Raw genomic sequence first — 23,793 nt, forward strand, 5'->3', positions numbered from 1 at the left:
TGCATGCATCATGCCTGTTACCACAATCAGGCTATCTTACTTATTTTTATTCCCAAAATGTTGCTTTTGCTATTTCCCTTCTAGAGATCTAGAAACCACCACATACTCATAAAGAATGGTCTGTTTAGAAAGAAATGAGACTTTTGTGATCACTGCATTTGCTTTTTGTAGCCCCGGCCCCACAAGGAACAGACCAGGGTGAATGTAATCTCATCACTCAGTGAATAAACACAGATTTCAACTCAGAAATTCACCAAAAGGAGAAGCACTATGACCAACGTGATTTGTGCAAAGTGTCCTTTAATTTTTAAATTTGATTTTAATTTAGATGGTTGAAAATAGACTTTGATAAGAATCGTAAAAGCCATTGTTTCCTGAAGAAGTTAGCCAAGGTTTGGGAGGTCCAGGCAAAGGTATTTTATAGAGATAAAGAATTATTTTAAAAAATGCACTCTATTTTACTATCTACAATCATGTCACATTACTATGGTGCCTTATAGTTTATGAAGTAGCTTTGTGCACATTTTATCATTTATTTCTCGCACCAATTTTGTGAAGTAGATGTCATTATGCCTATTTCACAAAGGAGAAAAATGAGGTTCAGAGACTTTAAATGTCTTGCTGGAAGTCACACAGGGAGAGCTGGATTTTGGTTCATCTTTCACCATTTCTTTCCACCTTTACACACCTGATTTCTATTAAAAACACTGGCTATAACTACATCTTGTACAAACTACCTACACATCAAAGATGTTATAAGGATAGCTGTTTTGTCATGTGCATTTATTTAAATATGTACTATATGAGATACATACACATATATCTGTGCCTGTCCATCCTGTGGGTATGTATATATAACATGAGATTAATTGAATAATGTTTCAACTAGTGTGGGACTTAAGAACTTGATTTCCAAGCAGTTCAAATCATTGTGGGCTTATTTTCCAAATGAGAGGAACAAAGAAGATAATCTTTTCCAGCTGTGACATTCTGGAACTTTGTAATTGTTTTTTTTCTAAGAAGAAATGTTCTTGGTCATATAATATCTGTCTTCCCTCAGTCCCCTAACATATATAACTAGTAAACTCTGTGTATACAACTTAAAAACTAATAGTATGGTCATAAAGCCTCTGTGAGGAACAAATAAATGAAGATATGTATATGTGTGTATATATATATATATATATATATATATATATATATATATAAGGACTACATTTTATGTATGTATGTATGCGCTTATGTTAATGCAAGCTGTCTACACCCAATGTGGGGCTTGAAGTAATAAACCTGAGATCAAGACTGACATGCTCCACAGAATGAGCCAGCCAGTTGCCCCAGGACTACATTACTTTTAAATAGCTACAAAATTATATAATTAATTTGAGGATTCTATTTGTTCATAGTAAATATGTTTCAGAGTGTCTTATGTATCTTGAACTAATAAGTGTATTAATAGTAAAGCCACAGTCAACTTCAAAAAGGCAAACATCCGTATGAGATTATGACTACCAAAACCAGTCAAGACTAAGAGGTAGGACAATTTCTTACTTACTTTTAAGTATGTTTTTGGAAAGTGCAGTTGCATAAACCTTGTGAGGGCCTCCATGCTCACTTTGGTATTCTTCAAGTGAACCTTGACAGTAAATCCTCTTCCAAACCTAGAAAGAAAAAGTGTGGAATGTGATATGAGTTACATTTCGCTGAAATAGCTCCCCTGGAATTCTAGGTAATGAAACAGGACCCAAGCTGACCATGATAGCCCCTTTACTTATATAAAGACTGTCATTTTGCCATAAAAGTTCAGGGTATGTTGCAACTGGAAATAGTGCACTGCCGTTATTTTTTATTTAGTTCTACCACTATCCAAAGTCACACTCCTTGGACAAAAGCTGCATTAGAAAGAAAACATAAAATCTTGGCTTTCTTTGACGTGGATGAATTGGCAATTGATGTCAATATCTGGGGTTAAATACTTTCTAATTTAAAGCAGACAGGTCTTAAAGGGCAAGTCTTTGGAGATTTGGTGTCAAAAGTGAGCATTAAAGTTATTGAGGTTTTAAAAATGAATAATAAATCAATATGCTAGCTAACTGTTTGCCCAAATATAGACTTTATAAACAAGTCACAACAGACTCTGGGAACAATGTATATGGCCTCTTTTGCCCTTTTTTGCTTACCTTGGTTAATGCTATCTTATAAGAAAACCAAGTTGTACAAATAAAATTATAAAGTTAACACCCTGAAGTTTGGAGATTAACATGAATACGTGTAAGTGCATATGCATTCTGGCAAATATAAAATTTTAATTTAATTTTAATTTGGTCATATGATATTTATGCACGTTTCCCCAGTGTATTCTTGATTAAACGTTTTGAATGCAGTAAAAATGTTAAATAGTTTACTGAAAGCCTGTGCAAACGGAAAATGAATACGTTAGATAAAAATCTATGCCTTCATGTACTTGGGAAGGTCTAATTTCTTCTTGAGTAAACTCTTAGAAACTGCCTTCTGAGAGTTATTTTTGTCGTAGTTGTTTTTAAGACCTAAGTAAGATAATTTTAAGAGCTTCGGTAAGATAATTTAACTTTAAGGTGAACTGATGATCAACTTTTTCTTTCCAGTTTTACTACTCATTACAGGATAGGCTGCTGAGTAATCCTACAAAGTAAGGACAGTACTGTTAGATGTACTTCCCCACATCAAATGTCAAACAATGCCATTGTTCTTCACCTGCTCTTTATATGCTGCAAAGATCCAATGCACTGGAACCTTCCATTCACCATAATGGCCAACCTGGTACAGAGAGCCTCACATTCTTCCATGCTGAAAGACAGAATCACATCAGAATTCTGGGCACAGAGAAGTGCTCATAAGCATAAGCTGAGCTGTTTCATTATGGCACCTTGGAAATACTATTTTAGTTCCTTAAGATGTCTTTTCCCTTGAAGGACACACAAAATACATTTTAAAATATAAATTAAATGTCTTCACATAGGGTTTATTACTCTTTATTCTCCAGCTTCAAGCTATCTCTCTCACCTGGAATGCCCTCTCATCAAATGCAGCATTTCTTTCAACCTCTTTTAAGCTTAGGCTCAAGACCTACATTTCCTGAGAAATGTTTCCAAAATAATCCTGAGCTTTTTTCATGATGTTTCATATTCCATATTCAGTTGACTTTTATGCTTTTTTATTTATAACTAGTTAACCTATACTTGATTATATAATCTCTCATTTCTAGAACTGTGTTAACTGGTAGAGATCCTCTCCACTTCCTACAAAAGTGAATGGTAATGAAAAGACTGGTTTCAGAACACATAGTGTATGGGGCATAGCTAGAATATGAAAAAGTCTCTTAATTATAAACTAATCTAGAACTTTTCCTACTATGAGAATTGCAGGGAAGAGATCACTTTAATACATGGCTAACCTTATAAAAAAGGCACAGATAAAATGCTTCAGCAGCATTTTTATTTCCTTGATTGGAAAGGTCTATTTCATGGAGGAGGACTGGGAGATTAGAATTTGTATTTTTTGCGGCACTTGGGTGGCTCAGTCAGTTGGGCATCTGACTCTTGATTTCAGCTCAGGTCATGATCTCACGGTTCGTGGGATCGAGCCCCGCATCCGGCTCCAAGCTGACAATATGCAGTCTACTTGGGATTCTCTCTCTCCCTCTCCCTCTGCTCCTCTCCCACTCATGCATGTGCTCTCTCTTTCTTTCTCTCAAAATAAATAAACAAACATTAAAAAAAAAAGAATTTTGATTTTGTGAAAAGTTTCAGGTAGAAAGCACAGCCAAAGAGAGGGTGTGGTGATAAGGAAGGCAGTGAGTGTATGTGGAACCACTAGTCATTCAGATTGACTGAGAGGAGAGGGTGTCATAGGAGAAAAAAAAATAAAAATAAACCGGAAATTTAGATGAAACCAGACAATAAAAGGCCTTGTATACTACGGCTGAGGATGTTGAACTTTATGTGATAGGCAATAAGGAGTCCTAGTCAAATTAAGAGAGTCATAAGTCCCTCTCAATTCGAGAGAAATTTATTTTTAGAAAGACTGTCCTATTGGCCACAGGAGCTGGATTCTCACATGAAACCTGCCTGACTCGCCCCTGTGACCATAAACATAAAATACTTTATTTGGTTGTGGCAATTCATCACTAATATACATTACATAGGAATACCTCTTCCCATCTCTCATCCTAAAATGCTGTCAACGACTTCAGCGTTCCCCCCACTCAGTTTACCTGTGAGACGTGAGGATGACGGAGCATTTATTCTGCACTTCTTCTGAAATGATCCTCCACAGGTGCCGTTTTGACTTAGGGTCCATCCCAGAGCTTGGCTCATCCTTAATAGAAAGTTACAGGGAAGATTTATCAAATTAATTAATATTTGATGAGGTCCTTTACATGAATCACTGCGTCTCACTTGCCTAGAACAGAAATCACTTTGCGAAGTCCTGTGACTAACTTGTTTTGTACTTAATAGGTTTCTTTCTGCTGCTGTCAGAAAGCTCAAAATTAACCATTTAAAATTGTCAATCTGTTTTAAAAAGTGCCTCAGTGAAGTTGACACCCTGTTACTTTACACTTGTCTCATATTTCTTTGGGAAAAAAAATCCGGTTCAATTACTGACAAAGCAGAGTTTCTGCATTTAATACTACATTGCCACATGTATATTTGAAGCTACATCAACAAGATTGCTACCTTGCTCCTGATAGCAGAATTGTGGCATGAGGAATAATACGGCATGTGTCGCACAGAGAATACAACCTGATTTTCCAGTTAATATGTTTGAGGTAGATTTTAAATTCTATGCTACTAATTGAAATTTAATACTCTTTAGGGAAATTAAAATAAGATTTGTAGAAATTGTCAGGTAGAAAATATAAATCATATTTAAAATAAATGTTTCGAAAAATTGTTCAGACGTAAGATGCAAAATGTACAAAAATGAATGACCTAAACAAAGAATACTAGATCCTAAGAGATGATTAAATTAGCAAGTTCTAGGTCAAGATTAGGTAATAATTAAAAATATGAATTTGCAGTGGGAAACATCCACATAGGATCATCTGAGGCTTGTGTTTATAGTAAGAGGCTAAAGAAAGGAATGGATATTGATTTGGGCAAACAGTAAAGGATATCTTCTCATTGCCCTGTTTTTGAAGATGATAGCATAGATGGCCAATGCATACGGAAGAAAATATAATAGCTTTCTCTCACAGCCTGTATTTCAGTTCAGCTCATTAATATATAACCTTTGCAGAGCACTTTTAAATGTTTTAAAGTAATTTACATCCATTATTTCACAGGGGTACCTAAGGATTGTTTCGTTTAATTTAGGGGACACTTAGACAATAAAATTCCACCATAAGCATCAATTGGCAGGGAGGTAATGTGCTATAAGCTTCTGGTATTATAGAAAGGTAGGTTGTGTATCACTCTCGCTGGGCAGTTTAAACGATTTGGTTCTCTGTCTGACTGAATCCCCAGAATAATGTGGTGATTTGTAACTGAATTCGTATTGCATACGGTTAAAGCTCTTGTGAAGTTTGGAGCTCCTTGAATGAAGGGGAGCTTCCAAAATAAGGACAAGTTCATTTCTCGGTAATAAACACCTCCACAATGTTTGGTGCGAAGAGCAAGCAGGATGCCACATCACCTCTACGTGAACTTTGTATTTCCAGGTGACGAATTTAATTTTCCAGCTCCTAACCGAACTATAAATGTGAAGTGCATCTCTTGCCTCCAAAAAATTCAAACAGAATAGGAAGGCATATTGTCAATCACATCCCAAACTAGGTAACGTGTATTTTTAAGTCACGAGGAAATGAAATTTTAGCACAACATGTTGCCCTAAAATGTGTCTCTCCTCTTTAGTAGTTGGAAAATATGTTGGTTCATCTGACGAGTTACTAACAGAACAGATTTCTTCAATAATGGGTAATCAAATTCTCCCATATTTTGTAACTTTACTTACTCATTAGCATACCCTGAATTTGGTTTGGCTACTTCCTGTTCCCATGACAAGTGTCTCTTCTGAAACAGACTGAGCCCTAGCTCTTTGCTGACATAAATTCCCTTAAGGAGACAGCGTATGTAAAGTGTTTTGCAAAATAACCAGCACACTGTGAGACTTCACCAAAGGTTTATGGCAACAACGATAGTAACATGTTGCACATACTATTGGACGTGTGATTCTTATTATGTAGTAGCCTTTTCCACAACAGTCCTCTTACCAGCAGCAAAATGGAAGGTTTCCCTATCAAGGCCAGTGCGGTGGATAATTTTCTTTTTGTGCCGTAACTGCACAGCGAGGTAGCCCTGTCCTTGTAGGGCATCAGGTGAAGTCTCCTAAGGAGTTTATGAACAGTCTGTGGGTGGAAAACAGGAGTTAGAGGAAAAGATGCTTATGAAAGAAAGTTCTATAATGAAGAAATACATACCTGGAAAAAATTCAAACATTTAAACCAGCATAGATTTTATTCTTACTTTTTTTAAATTAATTTTTAAAGTTTATTTACTTATTTTGAGAGAGACACAGATAGCATGAGTGGGGGAGGGCAGAGAGGGAGGGAGAGAGAGAATCCCAAGCAGGCTCCGTGCTGCCAGCACAGAACCCGATGCAGGGCTCCAACCCATGAAGCTGTGGGAGATCATGACCTGACCTGAAACCCAGAGTGGAGGCTTAACTGACTGAGCCACCCAGGTGCCCTATTTTTACTTTTAAAGGTCCACCTACAAATGAAAATTATTTAAAGAGATGAAAACGATTCTGTGGAGGCTCATTTTCAAATGAGATTTTCCCCTGTGTATGTGTGTGTGTTTACAATTGCAGATTGTACTTTCTGCAGGATTTCTTTATAAAACTTAAAAGAGCTAAAACAGAACATGACACTTCACAAGGCAGGTTTCTCATTGACTGTCCTCACTGTTCTTTCTTCTTACTGGGGGAGCAAGTTGTCACAAAGGCTTCATGTCTATTTAAAACTGACCCACTATCAAAACTTTAGCACATTAACTTAGGAATCATGGGTTCCTGAGGCTATTTCTGTTGTTAAACAGCTCTGGTAAAGAGAGGAATCCTAGGAGGATTTCCACAGGTCCTTGGGGTTGCAGAAATAGAGGAGAGACTGCCCTAAGGGTTAGTCATTCCATTAAAAAGGCAAATGATTGCCATGAAGCACAAGACCACATTTAAAAAATCAAAATGGAAGCTATTCTATTTTATGTGGGCAGTTTGCAGGGAATTGCATGTTTCAAAACTTATCTAAACACTAAAGGATGTGCAGACCAACCCAGAGCCTAAGGTAAGTGTGATCCTTTACTTGATAGTTCTTGAAAAGTAACTGAACAAGCACAGGTCAAGGAGCTTCTGAAGCTGAGTTCATAGGTGTATATATGATGTACAAAATTAAGCTAAGACTGCCTAAACTGTCAGTGACAGGAGGAAAATGCCCTAGTTTTTCAGATGTCAACTTAGTCTTGAGAGTTGGGGTTGCGGCGGGGGGCAGCTGAAACAATAATGGTTTTCAAATGAACTAGTTTTTCACACTTATACTCACGTCCTTAATATCTTTTTCTGGAATTCCATGTATCCTCGCGTAGAAATACAAATGTTCTTCCACCGATACCAGGTCGTCTAAGGCATCTTCCTGAGGGCAGTATCCAACCAATGAGCTGTGTGAGTCAACATGACCCAGAGATCTGCATTGAGAGAAGTGAAGATACAGAGGGGTTTCAAAAGGTATGTCCCTTCTAGTCCCCAAAAGTTGGGAAGGCAGCTCTACTTTGGTCATGGAGATTTGTGATTCTAATAAAAAAGAGGTAAAATAACCCTACCATCATATCACACACATAAAGTTTTAAAAATTAGGGAACAAAATAGCTGTTTCTCCCCTAGGGATGTAATACTATATCTACAAAATAACAAAGTGTTCATTTTAATTATGTTGTGCTTGATAAATTGAAGCCATGGTTTCCCATACCCAGTTATATTTCTGATCAGAATGTTTCCACTTGAAGGAATTATGTCTCCTGTCAGCATCTTGAAGATAGTTGTCTTTCCTGCTCCATTCACCCCAAGAAGGCCAAAGCACTGGTTTGGGAGAGGGAAAAAAAGATGTAAATCTTAATCCAAACCAGACATGTTACTATTACATCTGTTTCCTCTTTTTCCCTGGATGAAATAAATTCCAAAGAAAAATAAGTTCCTGGAATTATTCATGGATATTGTAGTGTTCTTCTGGCATTTGATAAAACTTTCCCTTTTACAACAAATATCTTTTTTTTTCCTTTAACCATCTGAACATTTGTATATATACACAGGACTTGTTTTACATATTATATTATCTGCGTGACATGATAAAATATTCCACAAGTAAGATACGCTAACTTGACAAAGTAATTATATTTATAGGTTTCACATTATTCACACAAAATCACTACTGAATAAGCCACTGAAGCAATAATTTCTTTATGCTGTTGAATGGATTGGATGCATGTGGTTTGCAGCTCTCCTCAAAAAAACTAAGGGAAATGCCCACATTTTCTCTTTATTTTCAAAGCTGGCTTAATATTTCTTCTATAAAAATGGCAAGAATAAATATGAATGCAGTTCTAGGACCTTGCTTCTTTTTTTATTAAAAACAACTTTCTAATGCATATTTATTTTTGAGAGAGGTAGAGAGAGAGCTTGAGCAGACGAGGGGCTGAGAGAGGAGACAGAGGATCCGAAGCAGGCTCCAGGCTCCACACAGACAGCAGAGAGCTCAATGCACCACCTGAACCCACAAACCGTGAGATAATGACCTGAGCCAAAGTCGGACGTTTAACCACCCAAGTCATATGCTTAACCCACTGAGCCACCCAGGCACCCCTAGGATCTCACTTCTGACAACAGATCTCTTCATGCTGTCTTTCACAGGGAGCTGAAAACTGAAAGTTGAAGACAGCGCCCTGCATGGGCTTCTTGACTGAAAGTCCAGCCCAGGGAGGACAGTAGGTAGCATGGGCAGGGGCTCAGAACTAGGTGTGTGGTGAATCCTCCCCGACGAGAGGGAAGACTTAGAGAGTAAATAACAGAAGGATATGTGTACATTGTATACACAGAATCCATCAAGATATTCAGAGGTTGACTTCTACATTTCTAGAAAAAAATAGGAAAGTTTAAAGATTTTTGTGACTTAACATGCCAATATAAAGGACAGTTAGGAACAGAGCAAGTTCCTCACCTCCCCAGCGGGTATGCCAATGCTGATGTTGTTTACAGCTATAATCTTTTTGTGGATAAGTTGGTAGGTCTTTGTGAGACGATGGAGCTGGACCAAGTCAAATTCACTTGCGCCATTTTCCACTCTTAATCTCTCAGCTCGGACGTCTTCATCTTCGTCTATTGTCTCCACTACAGGAGACGAACTAAATTTTCTAAAGAAGAGTCTAAAAAAAAAAAGACCCAGTGATTTTGCATCAATGATTTTAAAGTGGCACAGCTCAATTTCAACATGTTTTAATGAATTTTCACTTCACTGAAAGTGCACAATCACACACTAGGCTTCAGATTTGTTATGCATTATGCTACTTAAGTAAGTTAAGAATTAGTACAAATGCTCTTCACCATATTCAGTGACATGAATGTCCCTCTATGTTCTGTTTACTGTGAATGTCTTACTTAGTATCTAGGCAATATATTAAGGTTATCAGCCCTGAAAGCAGTCTCAAACCCACATCAGTACCTTGCCTAATGTATGCTAAAGCAAACCAATCCAAACAAAATTTAAAAAACCCAACAAATCAATTCAGGTCTTCTTCCCAATGTCCCTGTTTCTTTTAATGATATCCCCAGAGATTCTAACTGTGATGTTTTCTTTGAATCTTTCCCATTACAAAAGCTACGCGTGTAGTCAGTCTCCTAACACTGGAAATGCCTTGGAACACCCAGTCATCAATCATGTTCTGTCTATTTCTATTACCATCAGAGGCTTTCACTGTTTCTCACTAAATTCTTCAAGAATTTTTAACTGTTCCAATATCTCTGATCCTCCATTCTAAACTGTATGACCTCCACAGAATCACATCTCCTAAAGCACCATTTGACCATGTTGCTTTCTGGTCAAAACACTTATTGGACTATTATTTGTTTGTTGAAAAAGTCCAAATAATCTTTCTACCCAAGTATCCAATAGACTCCATAGTCTTCCAGCCACATGCTTGAGCTCCTACTATTTCGTTGCCTTTATTCTACGTTCTAATCAAATTGTATTACTCATTTCTCAAATACACCCTAAGATTTTTTTCTTGGTCTTTGCTCTTGTCATTATTTTTATTACTATTATCTTAAGTTTTATTTTTCAATAGGTGATACATGCACTCTATGTATTAAAATGGTACTGAAGAATATATAGTGAGAAGTAAGTTTCCTTCAACTCTATAGAGCTCTCCTCAGCAGGGCACCCATAGAGAGATAGTATATGCATATGTATGTATAAATTATAGTTCTTTTCTAACTCAAATGATAATATACTTCACACAAAGTTTTGAACTTAGCATTTTTCACTCAATAAGTATTAGTAGTAATCCCAAATATTCCATACAGAACTGTATCAGTCTTTCTAATGCCTGCATAGTGTTTACCTATGAAAAAATGTAAATTTGTATAATTTATTTAACTAGTCCATGAAGGACATTTAGGCTGTTTTCATTCTTTTGCTATTAAGAATGGTTGCGATGATGGATAACTTTATACATTCATAAATCTGCAAATGTGTGAGCATATCTGTAGGAAAAGAATCCTAGAAATGGAATAGTCAGGTCAATTGTATGCCTATTTCTTTTTATTTAAGATTCCATTTTCTCCTTATTCAACCTTCTCCAAACCCATTGCTAATATGCTACTCACTCTCACTCAGTCTTCTTTCTTCATTTCTACTTTTTAGCCATCCTTTAAACTCAACTCAAACACTACATCCTTTGTTTATGTATGCATTTTCTCTCCACCACTGAATCTTAATCTCTTTAAGGCTAACAATTGTGCTTCTTTAATTTTATTCTCTCACTCTACAATAATACTTGCAGACACAGAGTGAGGTGTGATAACTATTTACTGAATGGAATGAGTGGTGAATTCTGTTACAATTTTTTTTAAGTTTTTTTAGCACATTTCCACGTTACTAATAGAAAGGTTTAGACTATTGTTCCTTCCTAAATATTTTGAATTGAGTTCTATCATGCATGTCAAACACGATGTTTTCTTTTTATTTACCTGAGTTTCTTTATTAGCCATTCGTTGATTAAGAGCCGCAACAAAAAGAACATGGTGCCCTGAGAAACCAAAGCCACAAACATGGCACCTAGTTTATCCATCTCAAAGGTTTCACTTGGGTATTCCACTCCATATGCTTTTAAAAAGTCTAGGACCGACTGTTGTTGAGAAAGTTCAATCAAACCATAGCCAAAACAGAATTGTGGAAAAATCAGGAAAATACGCTTGAGGGTTTCAGAAATAAGTTCTAAAGTCTGAAATAAGAGAAAAAAAAATGAAACTCAGTGTTAGACTTCTGACAAATTGACAAAAATTTAAAACTGATGTGAACACATGTGATGTGGGCAAATATTAAAACTGGAGAAGTTTATCGAGATTGGCAATTATTTCCCATGTGTGTTGAATTTCCATGTAAATATTTACTATAACCAAAACATGGAGATTTATTACTAAAATATAAGCAGAAAAGGTTTATCTTCTTTTTGAGATGATCTGAGGCATCAGGCCAAACCCTGGAGACAGAATCACTTCTAGCCCTGCCTTAGATCCTAGAAGTGTAGAAATAGCCAGGATGTTGGGGTCTGGTACAGGGTCTTGGTCATGCCTAGGTAAAGAAAGGATTTGGTACAGTGAAGTTTTAGAACTTTAGGTAGTTCCTATTTGAAGAGGGGCTAAATGGTGAACTGAGATGAAGGAGAGACAACCTATCTACATGAGGAGCAAATGGCTTATTTTCATGTTATTCACACTTGGGCCAACCACTTGCAACTCATGAATTGTCTTCTTCCTCCTGGAGTGTGCTTCTCTATTCCTCAGTTCATGTAGTTTCCTCTCCATTCTTTCTCGTTCAATTGCCCAGCACTGTTCGTGCTTCCCTTCTCACTAACTGTAATTGTCAGCTTTGAATGGGAAGTGATGCTCACAATGAAGTAGACTTTATCTAATACATGCTTGAAAGGGAACATATCAGGTTTGTTCTCTATGAATGTTCAACAAAAAAAACCACCCTTAACCAATAGTCACATAACTGAGCCATTGTCCTTGTTCCTACCATATGATAACAATTAATGAATAAAAATTTCACTGGACCAATAGGTTCATGATTTTTATAGTGTTGTACACAATAATTTGATTTCACCTCCACTTGAACCCTTTCAAATGCCAATAGTTTTGACATTGAGTAAATATAATCATAGGCATTAACCTACTTGGAAAATAAAAAGAATCTTAAAAGGCTGTAGTTTCTCTTCTATCAAACTTAATAGAATTAACTGAAATTCCTCTTTTCTATTTAGAGAATGCAAAATGTAGAAAATCTTTTCACCTTGAACATACTGAAACATTTCATACGTTTATTGAAGTTTACCAGGCGAATAATGGACCTTACCGGATCATTGGGCTTTTCCTTGGAAAGGAAGTATACCACTGACAGGGAGACAATGGAATTGATGCCAAAGAAAAGGTTGATGCAGACGTAAGTGATGAAAGCCATCCCTGTTTCATGGAAGAGCCCAGCCAGTAAGTACATCCAAGAAAATGTGGCATACCTATATGTTAATAACACAAGGATTAAAATTATGCCTTAATCCTTATTCTTTAACAAACAGATAAAACTTTTGATAGGGCTCCAAAATGAAAATAAACATTAGGGATGTGTCACTAAGCCTCACAGCTAGATCTCTGTATTATAAAAACTTTTTTTGGCAAATTCTTTGGATTTTTAAAAAGTGACGTGGAGAAACGGGAACACTCTTGCACTGTTGGTGGGAATGCAAACTGGTGCAGCCGCTCTGGAAATCAGTGTGGAGGTTCCTCAAAAAATTAAAAATAGACCTACCCTATGACCCAGCAATAGCACTGCTAGGAATTGACCCAAGGGATACAGGAGTGCTGATGCATAGGGGCACTTGTACCCCAATGTTTATAGCAGCACTCTCAACAATAGCCAAATGATGGAAAGAGCCTAAATGTCCATCAACTGATGAATGGATAAAGAAATTGTGGTTTATATACACAATGGAATACTACATGGCAATGAGAAAGAATGAAATATGGCCCCTTGTAGCAATGTGGATGGAACTGGAGAGTGTTATACTAAGTGAAATAAGTCATACAGAGAGAGACAGATACCATATGTTTTCACTCGTATGTGGAGCCTGAGAAACTTAACAGAAGTCCATGGGGTAGGGGACAAAAAAGAGGTTAGAGAGGGAGAGAGCCAAAGCATTTTAAAAACTGAGAACAAACTGAGGGTAGATGGGGGGTGGGAGGGAGAGGAGGGTGGGTGATGGGTATTGAGGAGGGCACCTGTTGGGATGAGCACTGGGTGTTGTATGGAAACCAATTTGACAATAAATTTCATATTAAAAAAATAATAAAAAAATAAAATAGTCAATAATTTAAAAAATTAAATAAAACAGTCAATAATTTTTAAAAAAGTGACAGTAAGAAGCTTCTCTTTTAAGGAAACTTGAGTAGTTCTATATCATCACAACTACAAATGAATTCCTTTTAGAGATGCTGTCATCCAATCCAAGAAACTTTTTTTTTTTGCTCTCAGAAATAAGAGTTTAATCAATATAAATCTTATAATTTAAAGTTAAAGAAAAGTAATGACATTATGGTAAGCTAACTTAGCAGACAGACAAAGCTCAGAAGCTGGATGTCCTGCTGTAAGCAAACACTTGAGCAACCTTTGGGGTAATGATGAAGAACCGGAGGTAATGTAAACCTTCATCTGCCACACTGCTATGTCAATGGCTACTGCCCATGCATTCAGGGCAGAAAGAACTGCTATGCTAAGCACTGATTATATCAACCCATACTACCTGTATAGCCCCAATACAGAAATAATACTTGTGTGTGTGTGTTAAACATCCATAAAAATATAAATAAAATATACATGAGGATACATACCTTACAATGTGATATATACTCATAATTTGTCAATACACAAATCCACACATGTATGTAAATTTTTCCGATCATTCTGAAACATCCATTTTTATGTAGCTTATATTACATGTGTAGATTGCCAATCATGACACTTGGTACCTAGTAAGTACTCATTAATGTTAGATATTACTATTAATAATGACAACATTCATTTTCAGAAGTACTGTACTGTACAAACTGTGGACTAGCAAGTATAATGTGTTGTTAGTCATCACTCATGGCTACTGAAACCCCAAGACAATTGTAAATTAGCTAATGAGCTTTAGTTTCTGTTTGTGCCTCAGAACACTCAGTTCTGTTAATTCTTTTTTCACTGCAGCTTACCCAAACAGTAGAAGTAGGAGGGATACGGCACCTAAGTTGTTTTCACTGTAGAAGGCAGGTAATTTGAAAATTGCAATGACACCAATTGAAAATGCTACAGGCACCAAGTAGAAGACCTATGGGAATATGTAAAACAATGCTTAATACATGGTAAATATTTGGGGCTCATGGGTGGCTCAGTCGGTTCAGTGTTCAACTTTGGCTCAGGTCATGATCTCATGGTTCATGGGTTCAAGCCCAGCGTTGGGCTCTGTGCTGACAGCTCAAAGTGTGGAGCCTGCTTTGGTTCTCTGTCTCCCTCTCTCTCTGTCCCTCCCCAACTCACACTCTGTTTCTCCCTCTCTCTCAAAAATAAATAAACGTTTAAAAAAATTTAAAATATATATATGGCAAATAGTTTCCCAAAAACATCAATTGCCCATCTAGTTAAAACGATAACAAGTTAACCTTGAAGTATGTGAAGGAATGAATTTTTATTTATGTTCCTGTTGCTTGTAAGTTCAGCTTATTTTACATTGATTTCACTCTAGAATTTGTCTCCTGTAATATGAGGTCAAGCCAGTCACCATCTTTATAGATGTACATGGAGTCCCTGGTGTTCCTGCCTCCAGGCTTTGAGACTGGGGATCACTTTGTGACAGAGGTTCAGTGAGAAAGATAAGACAGTCAGGTATCTTGGTATTAGATGCAGTCTTCAAAGTATTGATTTCATTTTGAATGCTGGAACTCTCTCAGGTGGCTGATTTCGAAGGCCTGGTTATCGGTGTGAGCCACTCTGCATAAAACAGTGGGGTGGCAGGTTCCACACATTCTTGGAATCACAGTATATGAACAAAGAACTCAGTGTTTTATTGGCAAATAGAAATAGTAAATGCTGTGCAGGCTGCAGCAAGATGCACACTATGAAAGAGATGGTAATTTAATCTGGAAGGGAGAGGAATCTCCTAAATTGGGATGAGCCCCAGATATATGACAATGGAATCTGAGTAGTAAGTAGCCCTTTGCAGAAGTGTGTACTTTGAGCTCTCTTGACATTAAAACTCCTATTAAGTCCAGAGGAGTCATTACCATTCTTTTAGATTTGACTTCTTCAACAAAGGCATTTCAGACCTCACTGGATACATTAACAAAGTGGATATGCAGATAATTACCCTCTAGCTCTTCAAGCCAATGATCTATACAGCAACTCAGACAATTCTGCCATAATCACCAGGCAAATGCATACCACATCCTGGGCTTTTGGCCAATACTGGCGCATTTGGAGTCAAGAAAAACAATCTGAATTTGGGGACCATTTTATGCAAATGAGAGAGCTGTCAATGATATTCATCCTTTATTGTCCTAGTATCTCCTCTAATGTGTCATTCATCAGGGACTGCTACTTCGAAGTTTTTACCATTAGTATTTGGTACCATTCGGCAAGGCTATTTTGCTTTCTATTTTTCCACAGTAGTGGCTCTCAAACCTTATTATGCATAAAATAACTTGGAGGATTTTGTTTAAAATGTATATTCTCTGGGTTCCACTCCCAAGGTATAGAACTAGTAGGTCTGGAGGGGGCCAGGAATCTTCATTTTAATAAATGTCCAGGGGAATCTGATATCGGTGGGTCCTCAGACCACAGAGACGAGGGGAGGTGGCTCTTTCCTCTAATTATCGGGTGACTGTAAGTCTGATGCAAATTATTTTTTTCTTTTTTCTTTTTTCTTTTTTAATGTTTATTTATTTTTGAGAGACAGAGAGAGACAGAGCATGGGCAGGGCAGGGGCAGAGATAGAGGGAGACAGAATCTGAAGCAGGCTCCAGCTCTGATCTGTCAGCACAACACAGTGCTTGAATTCACAAACTGTGAGATCATGACCTGCGCCAAAGTCGGATACTCAACCAACTGAGCCACCCAGGCGCCCCCAAATTATTTTTTTCTTAATTTACTGACTTGTAGTGATAATTTTAACAAGGTAGGCATGAATAAATCCTGTATATAAAAGTGGTGTCTTCTACCCCAATCAATCCTGTCTCCCTGCAGGCTACTCACCATGTCATAAATGAAGTTTGTGGCCCAGTAGCAAGTCACACCGATGCCTGAAATGTGCTGCAGCTGCTTGGCTTTGGTCTGATGCTCCCTTACAACATAGGTGACAAAGCTGGCGGTGGTGACAGAGTAGCCCATCAGGATGGAGAGTGCCACTAAAATATCGATTAAGCTGCTCATTCTGTAGTGAGCAATAGGGAGAGGAGAGCATACATAAGTTTTTAGAACTCTTTTCCTTTCAGAAAGATTCATGACTAAAACCATCAACAAAACAGTATACGACTTGGCTGTGACACAAATAAGTCTTCCTGCAAGGCAGCCAGATAATATCTTCTACATGACTTGGCTATGACCCTGGATAAATATAGCTCTAGTGCATCTGAATTGACTAGGAATATTTGATCAAAAAAAAAAAAAAGCCCACCTCGGTCTCTAAGGGTTACTGGGTGTATGCAAGGAATATATAGTCCTTGAGCACAGAAATAGTACTTAAATGCTATGCAGGGAAATTGAAATGATGAAGCACTTACGTACTTGACTTATAAAAGCAGCAGATTCTGACTCTACAGCCAGCAAGCTCACTTGGCAACCCCACTGCACAGACTTTCAGAAACTTCCTTTTATCCCAGTCAGTGACTTGTATTAACAGCTCTTCTAGATTGACATTCATTCAGATACAACTGTGATTTCCAATTACAGTACTTTATTCAGAGGCTTCACTATGCCAAGGAGTAATGTAGTCATACCAGATATTTCCACTTACGTGGCTTGTTCTTGGTCTTGCACTCCTGGATAAGGATGACTATACATGATGATGCCTTAAAGAAGAGACAGTTCTGTTCATTAGTAGATATTCAGTTATTCAGAAATACCAATTTTTGGATGAATAATGCATAACACTTTCCTCCTTATGCTATAATTTTGCTTTGGGGATAGTATTTTAAAGGAAAATTATCCCCCCCCCCCGCTCCCCCCCTCCACCAACTAATCTCATCAATGCCACACAATTGGTGGCATTCACATAAAAATTTAAAAAATGTTTTTTCCCATTGTGTATGGAATTTTGGGGGAAGGGACAAGAATTTCCATTTCTTATATGGCATTTCCCCTCTATTACATTTTCCATTTCTTCTCCCTATCTAATCATGCACGTTTGTATTTCAGCGGCACTTACTACATTGGTGTTTTAGACCAATTATATGAGGATCTCCTAAAGAACACTGACCACCCTCATCCCTCTTTATCATTCTGTCGGCCAGGTTGGGAAAATACTGTAACCTGAGAAGATCCTTCCTCTTTCACTACCTCCAAGACGTCTATTTTTCTAGAACTTTATCTACTAGGGTAAGGCTTGAGAGCTTCAGTCATCTCTGACGGGTTTTCATTGACACATAAAGATCCAAGAGAATTCAGAGAAACTAGCTGGTGCCAGGAAAGTAGTCACTTAATTCCAATACAGTCCTAAATTATTGGGATCTCCGATAATCAGTTATAGTTTGAGTTAGAAACAAGATTCTTTTCTCCGCTTATCAGAGGATGATCATTAGTCATAGTCAAAAATGGGCTGGCAAAAGTTTCCCAAGGGACTACAGTGTGAAGACAAAGTCTATACTGTCTGAGTAACTTTGGAAAAGAATGGTAGGGGATGGCAGTGAGGCTGTCTCTTAAATATTTGTTTTATTAGAGTCATAAGCTGAGCAAGAACTTTCTCACTTACTGCTCATGTAGTATATGTTTATTATATCAGGATATTAAGACCCTTTCACAGCAGCCAAATATAAATTATTCTAAAGTTATATTCCCTCCATTAACTTAAATTTATAATTTTTGTTGAGTAGAATGTAACATATTTTGAGGTTGAATTCTGCAATTGTTACATGTTAAAGAAAAAAAATGTAATTAAAGCAAAACAAAGAAACTACCAGTAATAATCAATTTGGCCTGTAACTTTAATCACATCATTGGGGGAATGCACTTTTCTTATCTTTTGTGTAAATTAACAGTCTCTCTTTTTACTGAGATTCAGTTTTCCTTGGGGCCCTACTTAAATCTTATTGTTGAATTATAATATAGGCAGGGGAAAAACATTTCTTTTATTTCTTTCTTGTATTTCAGAATCAAGAACTACATTATTTCACTAGAGGAATCTTTGCAAATGCGTTTACTCCACTATGAAAAATTCTGCCAAACTAAGTGTTTCATAGATATTTTTAGCAGAAAGATCAAGTAAATGCATTAGGGTTGAGGACGTATAAAAATCTTCTCTGTGGGTTCTACCGTATCCAGCATAATGTCTTGACTACGGTGATTAGTCAATGAATACTTATTACATCATATTGAACCTTAAAATTTCAATTATTTCCCCCATATATAATATACATTAAAAATAACATATTATCTGTTTCTGTTGTCTCTATGGTCATACATCTAAAACCAGGTGCTTTCCATTGATCATTACTACTAATGCACTAAAGGGTCAGAACAAACAGGAGGTAGAGGGAACAATATGTCCGTATGTTTGGAAAAGAGCCTCATTGTAGAACAATTGTTAGGGGAAACAAGCAAACCTTTATTGTTTGAGAAGAAAACAGAATTTTCATGTTAAATTAACCACTAGAGGGAACCACATGAAAATAATAGTTATTGACATAGCAAAGGAAAACTAATTAAAAGATTTTTACTAGCATGTTAGAATTCAAAGAAAATCAATTTTATAGCTAAAGCAAAATCCTAATTAATGCAGAATTCAACAAACATGCTTTAAAACAGCTAGTGTCATAGGGGGAGGGAGGTGGCCGGAGAGTAATTGAGTTGATTTTTTTTTTTTTTAATTTTTTTTTTTCAACGTTTTTATTTTTTATTTTTGGGACAGAGAGAGACAGAGCATGAACGGGGGAGGGGCAGAGAGAGAGGGAGACACAGAATCGGAAACAGGCTCCAGGCTCCCAGCCATCAGCCCAGAGCCTGACGCGGGGCTCGAACTCATGGACCGCGAGATCGTGACCTGGCTGAAGCCGGACGCTTAACTGACTGCGCCACCCAGGCGCCCCTAATTGAGTTGATTTTTAAAGACAATATTACCATGGCAGATCCCATATGTGCATTACAAGACAATGAAAGTATTTTAGGGTGACATGATTTCTTCTTTGAAGAAAATCAAACTCCTCCCACAGAGGGTGGAAAGCGACCACTTTCATGAGTCTATATAAGAGAAGTTAAGGGGGGCCTGGGCGGCTCAGTCAGTTGAGTATCTGACTTGTGGGTTTGAGCCCCACGATGGGCTCTTTGCTGAAAGCTCCGAGCCTGGACCTTGCTTCGGATCGAGTCTCCCTCTCTCTCTCTCTCAAAAATAAATATTAAAAAAAGAGAAAAGTTTTTAAAAAAAGGGCACACTACTACTAACTGCTACAGAACTCATAAGCCCTATTTTTAAACCTAAAAAATAAATTTCCTTTGAAGGTCAATAAAAAGTTTATGCTCCAGAATTCTAATTCTTTAAATTCTGTAACTTAAAACATGCAATGGTAGGAGCCACAACAAGCCTGCTAGGATCCAGGGTGATTCAGATTACTTCAGTCTTGGTAAAGAATACTACTAATAAATGAAACGTGAATATAGGTTTCAAAAGCCGACTCTTCAAAAGTGGCATGTATGTTTTTCTCACCTACCTACCTACCTACGCTACATTTTCCCCTAGTCATATCTACAGCTCTTCTGCTTTCATTATCCTCCATAGAAACAAATATCTTTTGTTCTGATGTAGACATCCTACCAAAAGTCAAGTACTCAGTAGTATTTCAAACCAGGTTACACAAAACCTATCTGGCTTTAGTCACCATTTAATTAATTGACTGATTGATTAATTAATTAATTAACTAATTCTCTTTCACATTTTTATTTAAATTCTAGTTAGTTAACATTAGTGCAATATTGGTTTCAGGAGTAGAATTCAGTGATTCATCACTTACATATAACACCGAGTGCTTATTACAAGTGCCCTCCTTAACACTCATCACCATTTAATTTAATTTGTCACTTTTGACTATGTCCTTTATTGGTGCTATAGATCTAAGGACTATCTTTCAGTCTTGTTACTTTCTTCATGGTTCCTCCTGCTAGGAAACTGCTATAGCAGGTGGGAAGGAATGCTGTTCTCTCTAAAATGAAGACTGACAGACTCTCTTGCTAGAATGAGTGTTTGACTCTCATCACGAGAACATCCAACACACATTGTTATGCCCAACAGGAAGGAGATGAAAGAAAAACAGACGCTGGCATTTCTAAAAGACCGGTTGTGTCTTTTTTCCTGTTTAATAGGCTATTTGTTAGCCTATTTATTAGGCTATAGATTCAGTATTGGCTAATAAATATGTTACTCATTTGTTTCCATTATCATTATTATTTTTTTTTAGGATCAGTAAGGAAAAATAATTTGAGCAAGGCTTAAGATGATAAAATGATTTGATTGACAGTAATTGAATTAGAAAAAATAAATCAGTCTTTTTAAAATCCCAAATCCTGTTTTGAAAACCATGTGGATGCCTCTTGGGAAATCCAACTGCAATAGATCTGGCTGAGTACCGAAAAGTATTAGAAAACTGAAGGGGCAGGACTCAGACAGACTTGGGTTCAAATTCCATGTCTGGGCTCTAGAAAATAGTAACAGAGAACAAAAATATTCATTCTGAAAGGCTACTTGTAAGGATTAGCAATTTTTCATATAAAGCATATATTATAGGGTAAGTGCTCAATTAATGATCAGGTATAGAACTTCTTAGTTTAAAAGTTTTGGCTTCATCTTTAGATTTATCAACATTAATTATTTTTAATTCTTAGCCTATATACAAGTAAATAGTAATAAAATGTTTTCTTGTGAGTAACAGCTACTAGATGTGAGACCAGAAATAAGCATGAAGTAAGCTTTATTATCCTGATTTGATAAATGAGGAAACTAAATTAACCCAAAGTTAAGGAAATTATCTAGAATGTTCCATCTGGTGGTAGTTACTACTTTCAGACTCCTTTTAAAGATCTGTGATTTAGATACCATAAAATACCTGGAGGAAACAGAAATCTTATATGCATTTTTATATGGAGAGAGGCAAAAGTTGCAATACAAGAAGCTTCTGTGTAAGTAACTTTACCGTGTCGGGCAGCATCATATTTTGACATGTTAACCCGCAGGAGGAAATTATTCAAGCTGTTGAGGTAAGCTGGAAGTGAGTGATAGCCTTCTGGATCATACCATACCTGTTAAATTCCAAAAAGGGAGGCAAGATCAGTATGGTGTTTAAATAAATTAGGCTGCCTTTACATCTGACAGCTCACAGAATTTATATTTAAAATAAGACCAACAATTTCCCAATGAGTTATTTTATCTTGGAAGATTAGAACCATTCCCCAGAGTGTTGACCACAGACCTCTACATTTCCAATTTAGAGATGGACAGAGATTGAGAAAACAGTTTTTTTTTTCCTGCATGATAGCACCACGTTATTAGTTATTCTGTATCTTCTGCATAGGCAAAGCTTGAAATAAACTGAAGAAATCGTTATTATCTCCATCACTGTGGCTGGTCTGTAGTGACTCTGGGACTAGAGCGAAAGCATACTCAATAATAATAATAATCATAATATAAAATAATGTCTAGGCAAGGATGTAGAAAGAAATTAAATACAAAGACAAACACTGTGTCCTTAGCAACAAGAATGATAACCTTGAAATTCCCACACTAACTTTCTATTCTTAGTTGTAAGCCACAGGGAGGAGAGTTACTTTACCTTCTGTGTCAAAAACAGAGGGATTTAAAATACTGGTGTGCCTCAATTCAAGAGACCCAGTTGATAATTTAAAATTACAAATCTAACTTAGAGAGAAATTATTCGTTATTAGAACTCTTTGTTTATGCAAGAATGTTTACTTTGTGTGTGGAGAGAGGAAGAAAAGGAACAAATGGCAGAGAGAGGGCATTCAAATCTCCAACACTACTGTCTACTTTCTATATGACCTTATGAAAATCGGCTAAAACAGCCTCCATAATATCTCATAGAAATGTTGTGAGGATGTGATCAGGTAGTTTGTGCACCAGATGATACAAGTGTTGGGCTTATCACAGTTATTTATATATATCACATATATATATCACATATCACATATATATATCACATACATATATCACATACATATAACATATATATAACATATATATATATATATATATATATATATAACATAATAATATTAGTTTCTCCACCTCCCCCAAGTCTATGTATGTCTCTTACTACCAAATGAGAAATATGTGAAGGACAATTTAAAATTCCTAAGACTACCGTAGATCTTCTGTGCGTGATTCTGTGACCCTAGCTTGTTTGAAAGCATAGATATGATCTAGATGATGATAATAATAATAATAATAATAATAATAATAATAAAGCCTACAGGATTATTTGTCTTCATCAAATTCCGTTCAGTTTCCATGCTCTTTAAGAAACAAGGATAGGGGCGTGTGGGTGGCTCAGTTGGTAAAGCATTCAACTTCAGCTCAGGTCATGATCTTGCAGTTCACCAGTTTGAGCCCCGCGTCTGTCTCTGTGTTGACAGCTCAGAGCCTTGGGCCTGCTTTGGATTCTGTGTCTCCCTCTCTCTCTGCCCCTCCCCTCCTCATGCTCTCTCTTTTTCAATAAAAAATAACATTAAAAAAAAAGAAACAAGGATAAACACATAAAATATATATGTAAAGAAAAACGCATAAAACATTAATGTTCAGTTTAGCAAAAAATGATGAAAGGAGTACATCCATTGAACAATCACTCAGGTTAAGAGAGAAAAACTGGAGATGCCTGGGTGGGGGTGGCTCAGTTGGTTAAGCTTCCAACTTTGGCTCAGGTCATGATCTCATGGTTTGTGAGTTTGAGCCCCACATTGGGCTCTGCACTGATGGTGTCGAGCATGCCTGGGATTCTCTCCCCCTCCCCCAGAATAAACTTTAAAGTAATTTTTAAAAAAGAAACAAAAATTGCCAGTATCCAGAACATCTCTGGAATTCTGTGTTCTTCAAAATCAAAATCACAATAGTCTCTCTAAACAATATGATTGAGTTTTGTCTTACTCTTTTTATTTTTTTTTAATGTTTATTTATTTTTGAGAGAGAGAGAAACAGAGGATGAGCAGGGGAGGGGCAGACAGAGAGGGAGACACTGAATCTGAAGCAG

At 36.8% G+C, this 23,793-nt stretch overlaps 1 protein-coding gene across 1 annotated transcript in view; it reads right to left on the reverse strand.

The window, feature by feature from the left end:
* The window catches only part of ABCA12 (ATP binding cassette subfamily A member 12), a 181,102-nt gene that overhangs the window by 3,524 nt on the left and 153,785 nt on the right, over positions 1–23,793 (reverse strand). The window contains exons 39-51 of the mRNA XM_043577737.1: positions 21,727–21,832; positions 17,346–17,400; positions 16,586–16,763; positions 14,551–14,666; positions 12,659–12,818; positions 11,272–11,525; positions 9,245–9,449; positions 8,000–8,109; positions 7,577–7,718; positions 6,251–6,385; positions 4,253–4,356; positions 2,734–2,826; positions 1,556–1,661 (exon numbers count right to left, since the gene is read on the reverse strand). Coding sequence (XP_043433672.1) covers positions 1,556–1,661; positions 2,734–2,826; positions 4,253–4,356; positions 6,251–6,385; positions 7,577–7,718; positions 8,000–8,109; positions 9,245–9,449; positions 11,272–11,525; positions 12,659–12,818; positions 14,551–14,666; positions 16,586–16,763; positions 17,346–17,400; positions 21,727–21,832 — 1,764 coding nt within the window. The remainder of the gene's footprint in view (positions 1–1,555; positions 1,662–2,733; positions 2,827–4,252; positions 4,357–6,250; positions 6,386–7,576; positions 7,719–7,999; positions 8,110–9,244; positions 9,450–11,271; positions 11,526–12,658; positions 12,819–14,550; positions 14,667–16,585; positions 16,764–17,345; positions 17,401–21,726; positions 21,833–23,793) is intronic.

Source organism: Prionailurus bengalensis, chromosome C1 (assembly GCF_016509475.1).
Source record: "Prionailurus bengalensis isolate Pbe53 chromosome C1, Fcat_Pben_1.1_paternal_pri, whole genome shotgun sequence".
NCBI lineage: Eukaryota > Metazoa > Chordata > Mammalia > Carnivora > Felidae > Prionailurus > Prionailurus bengalensis.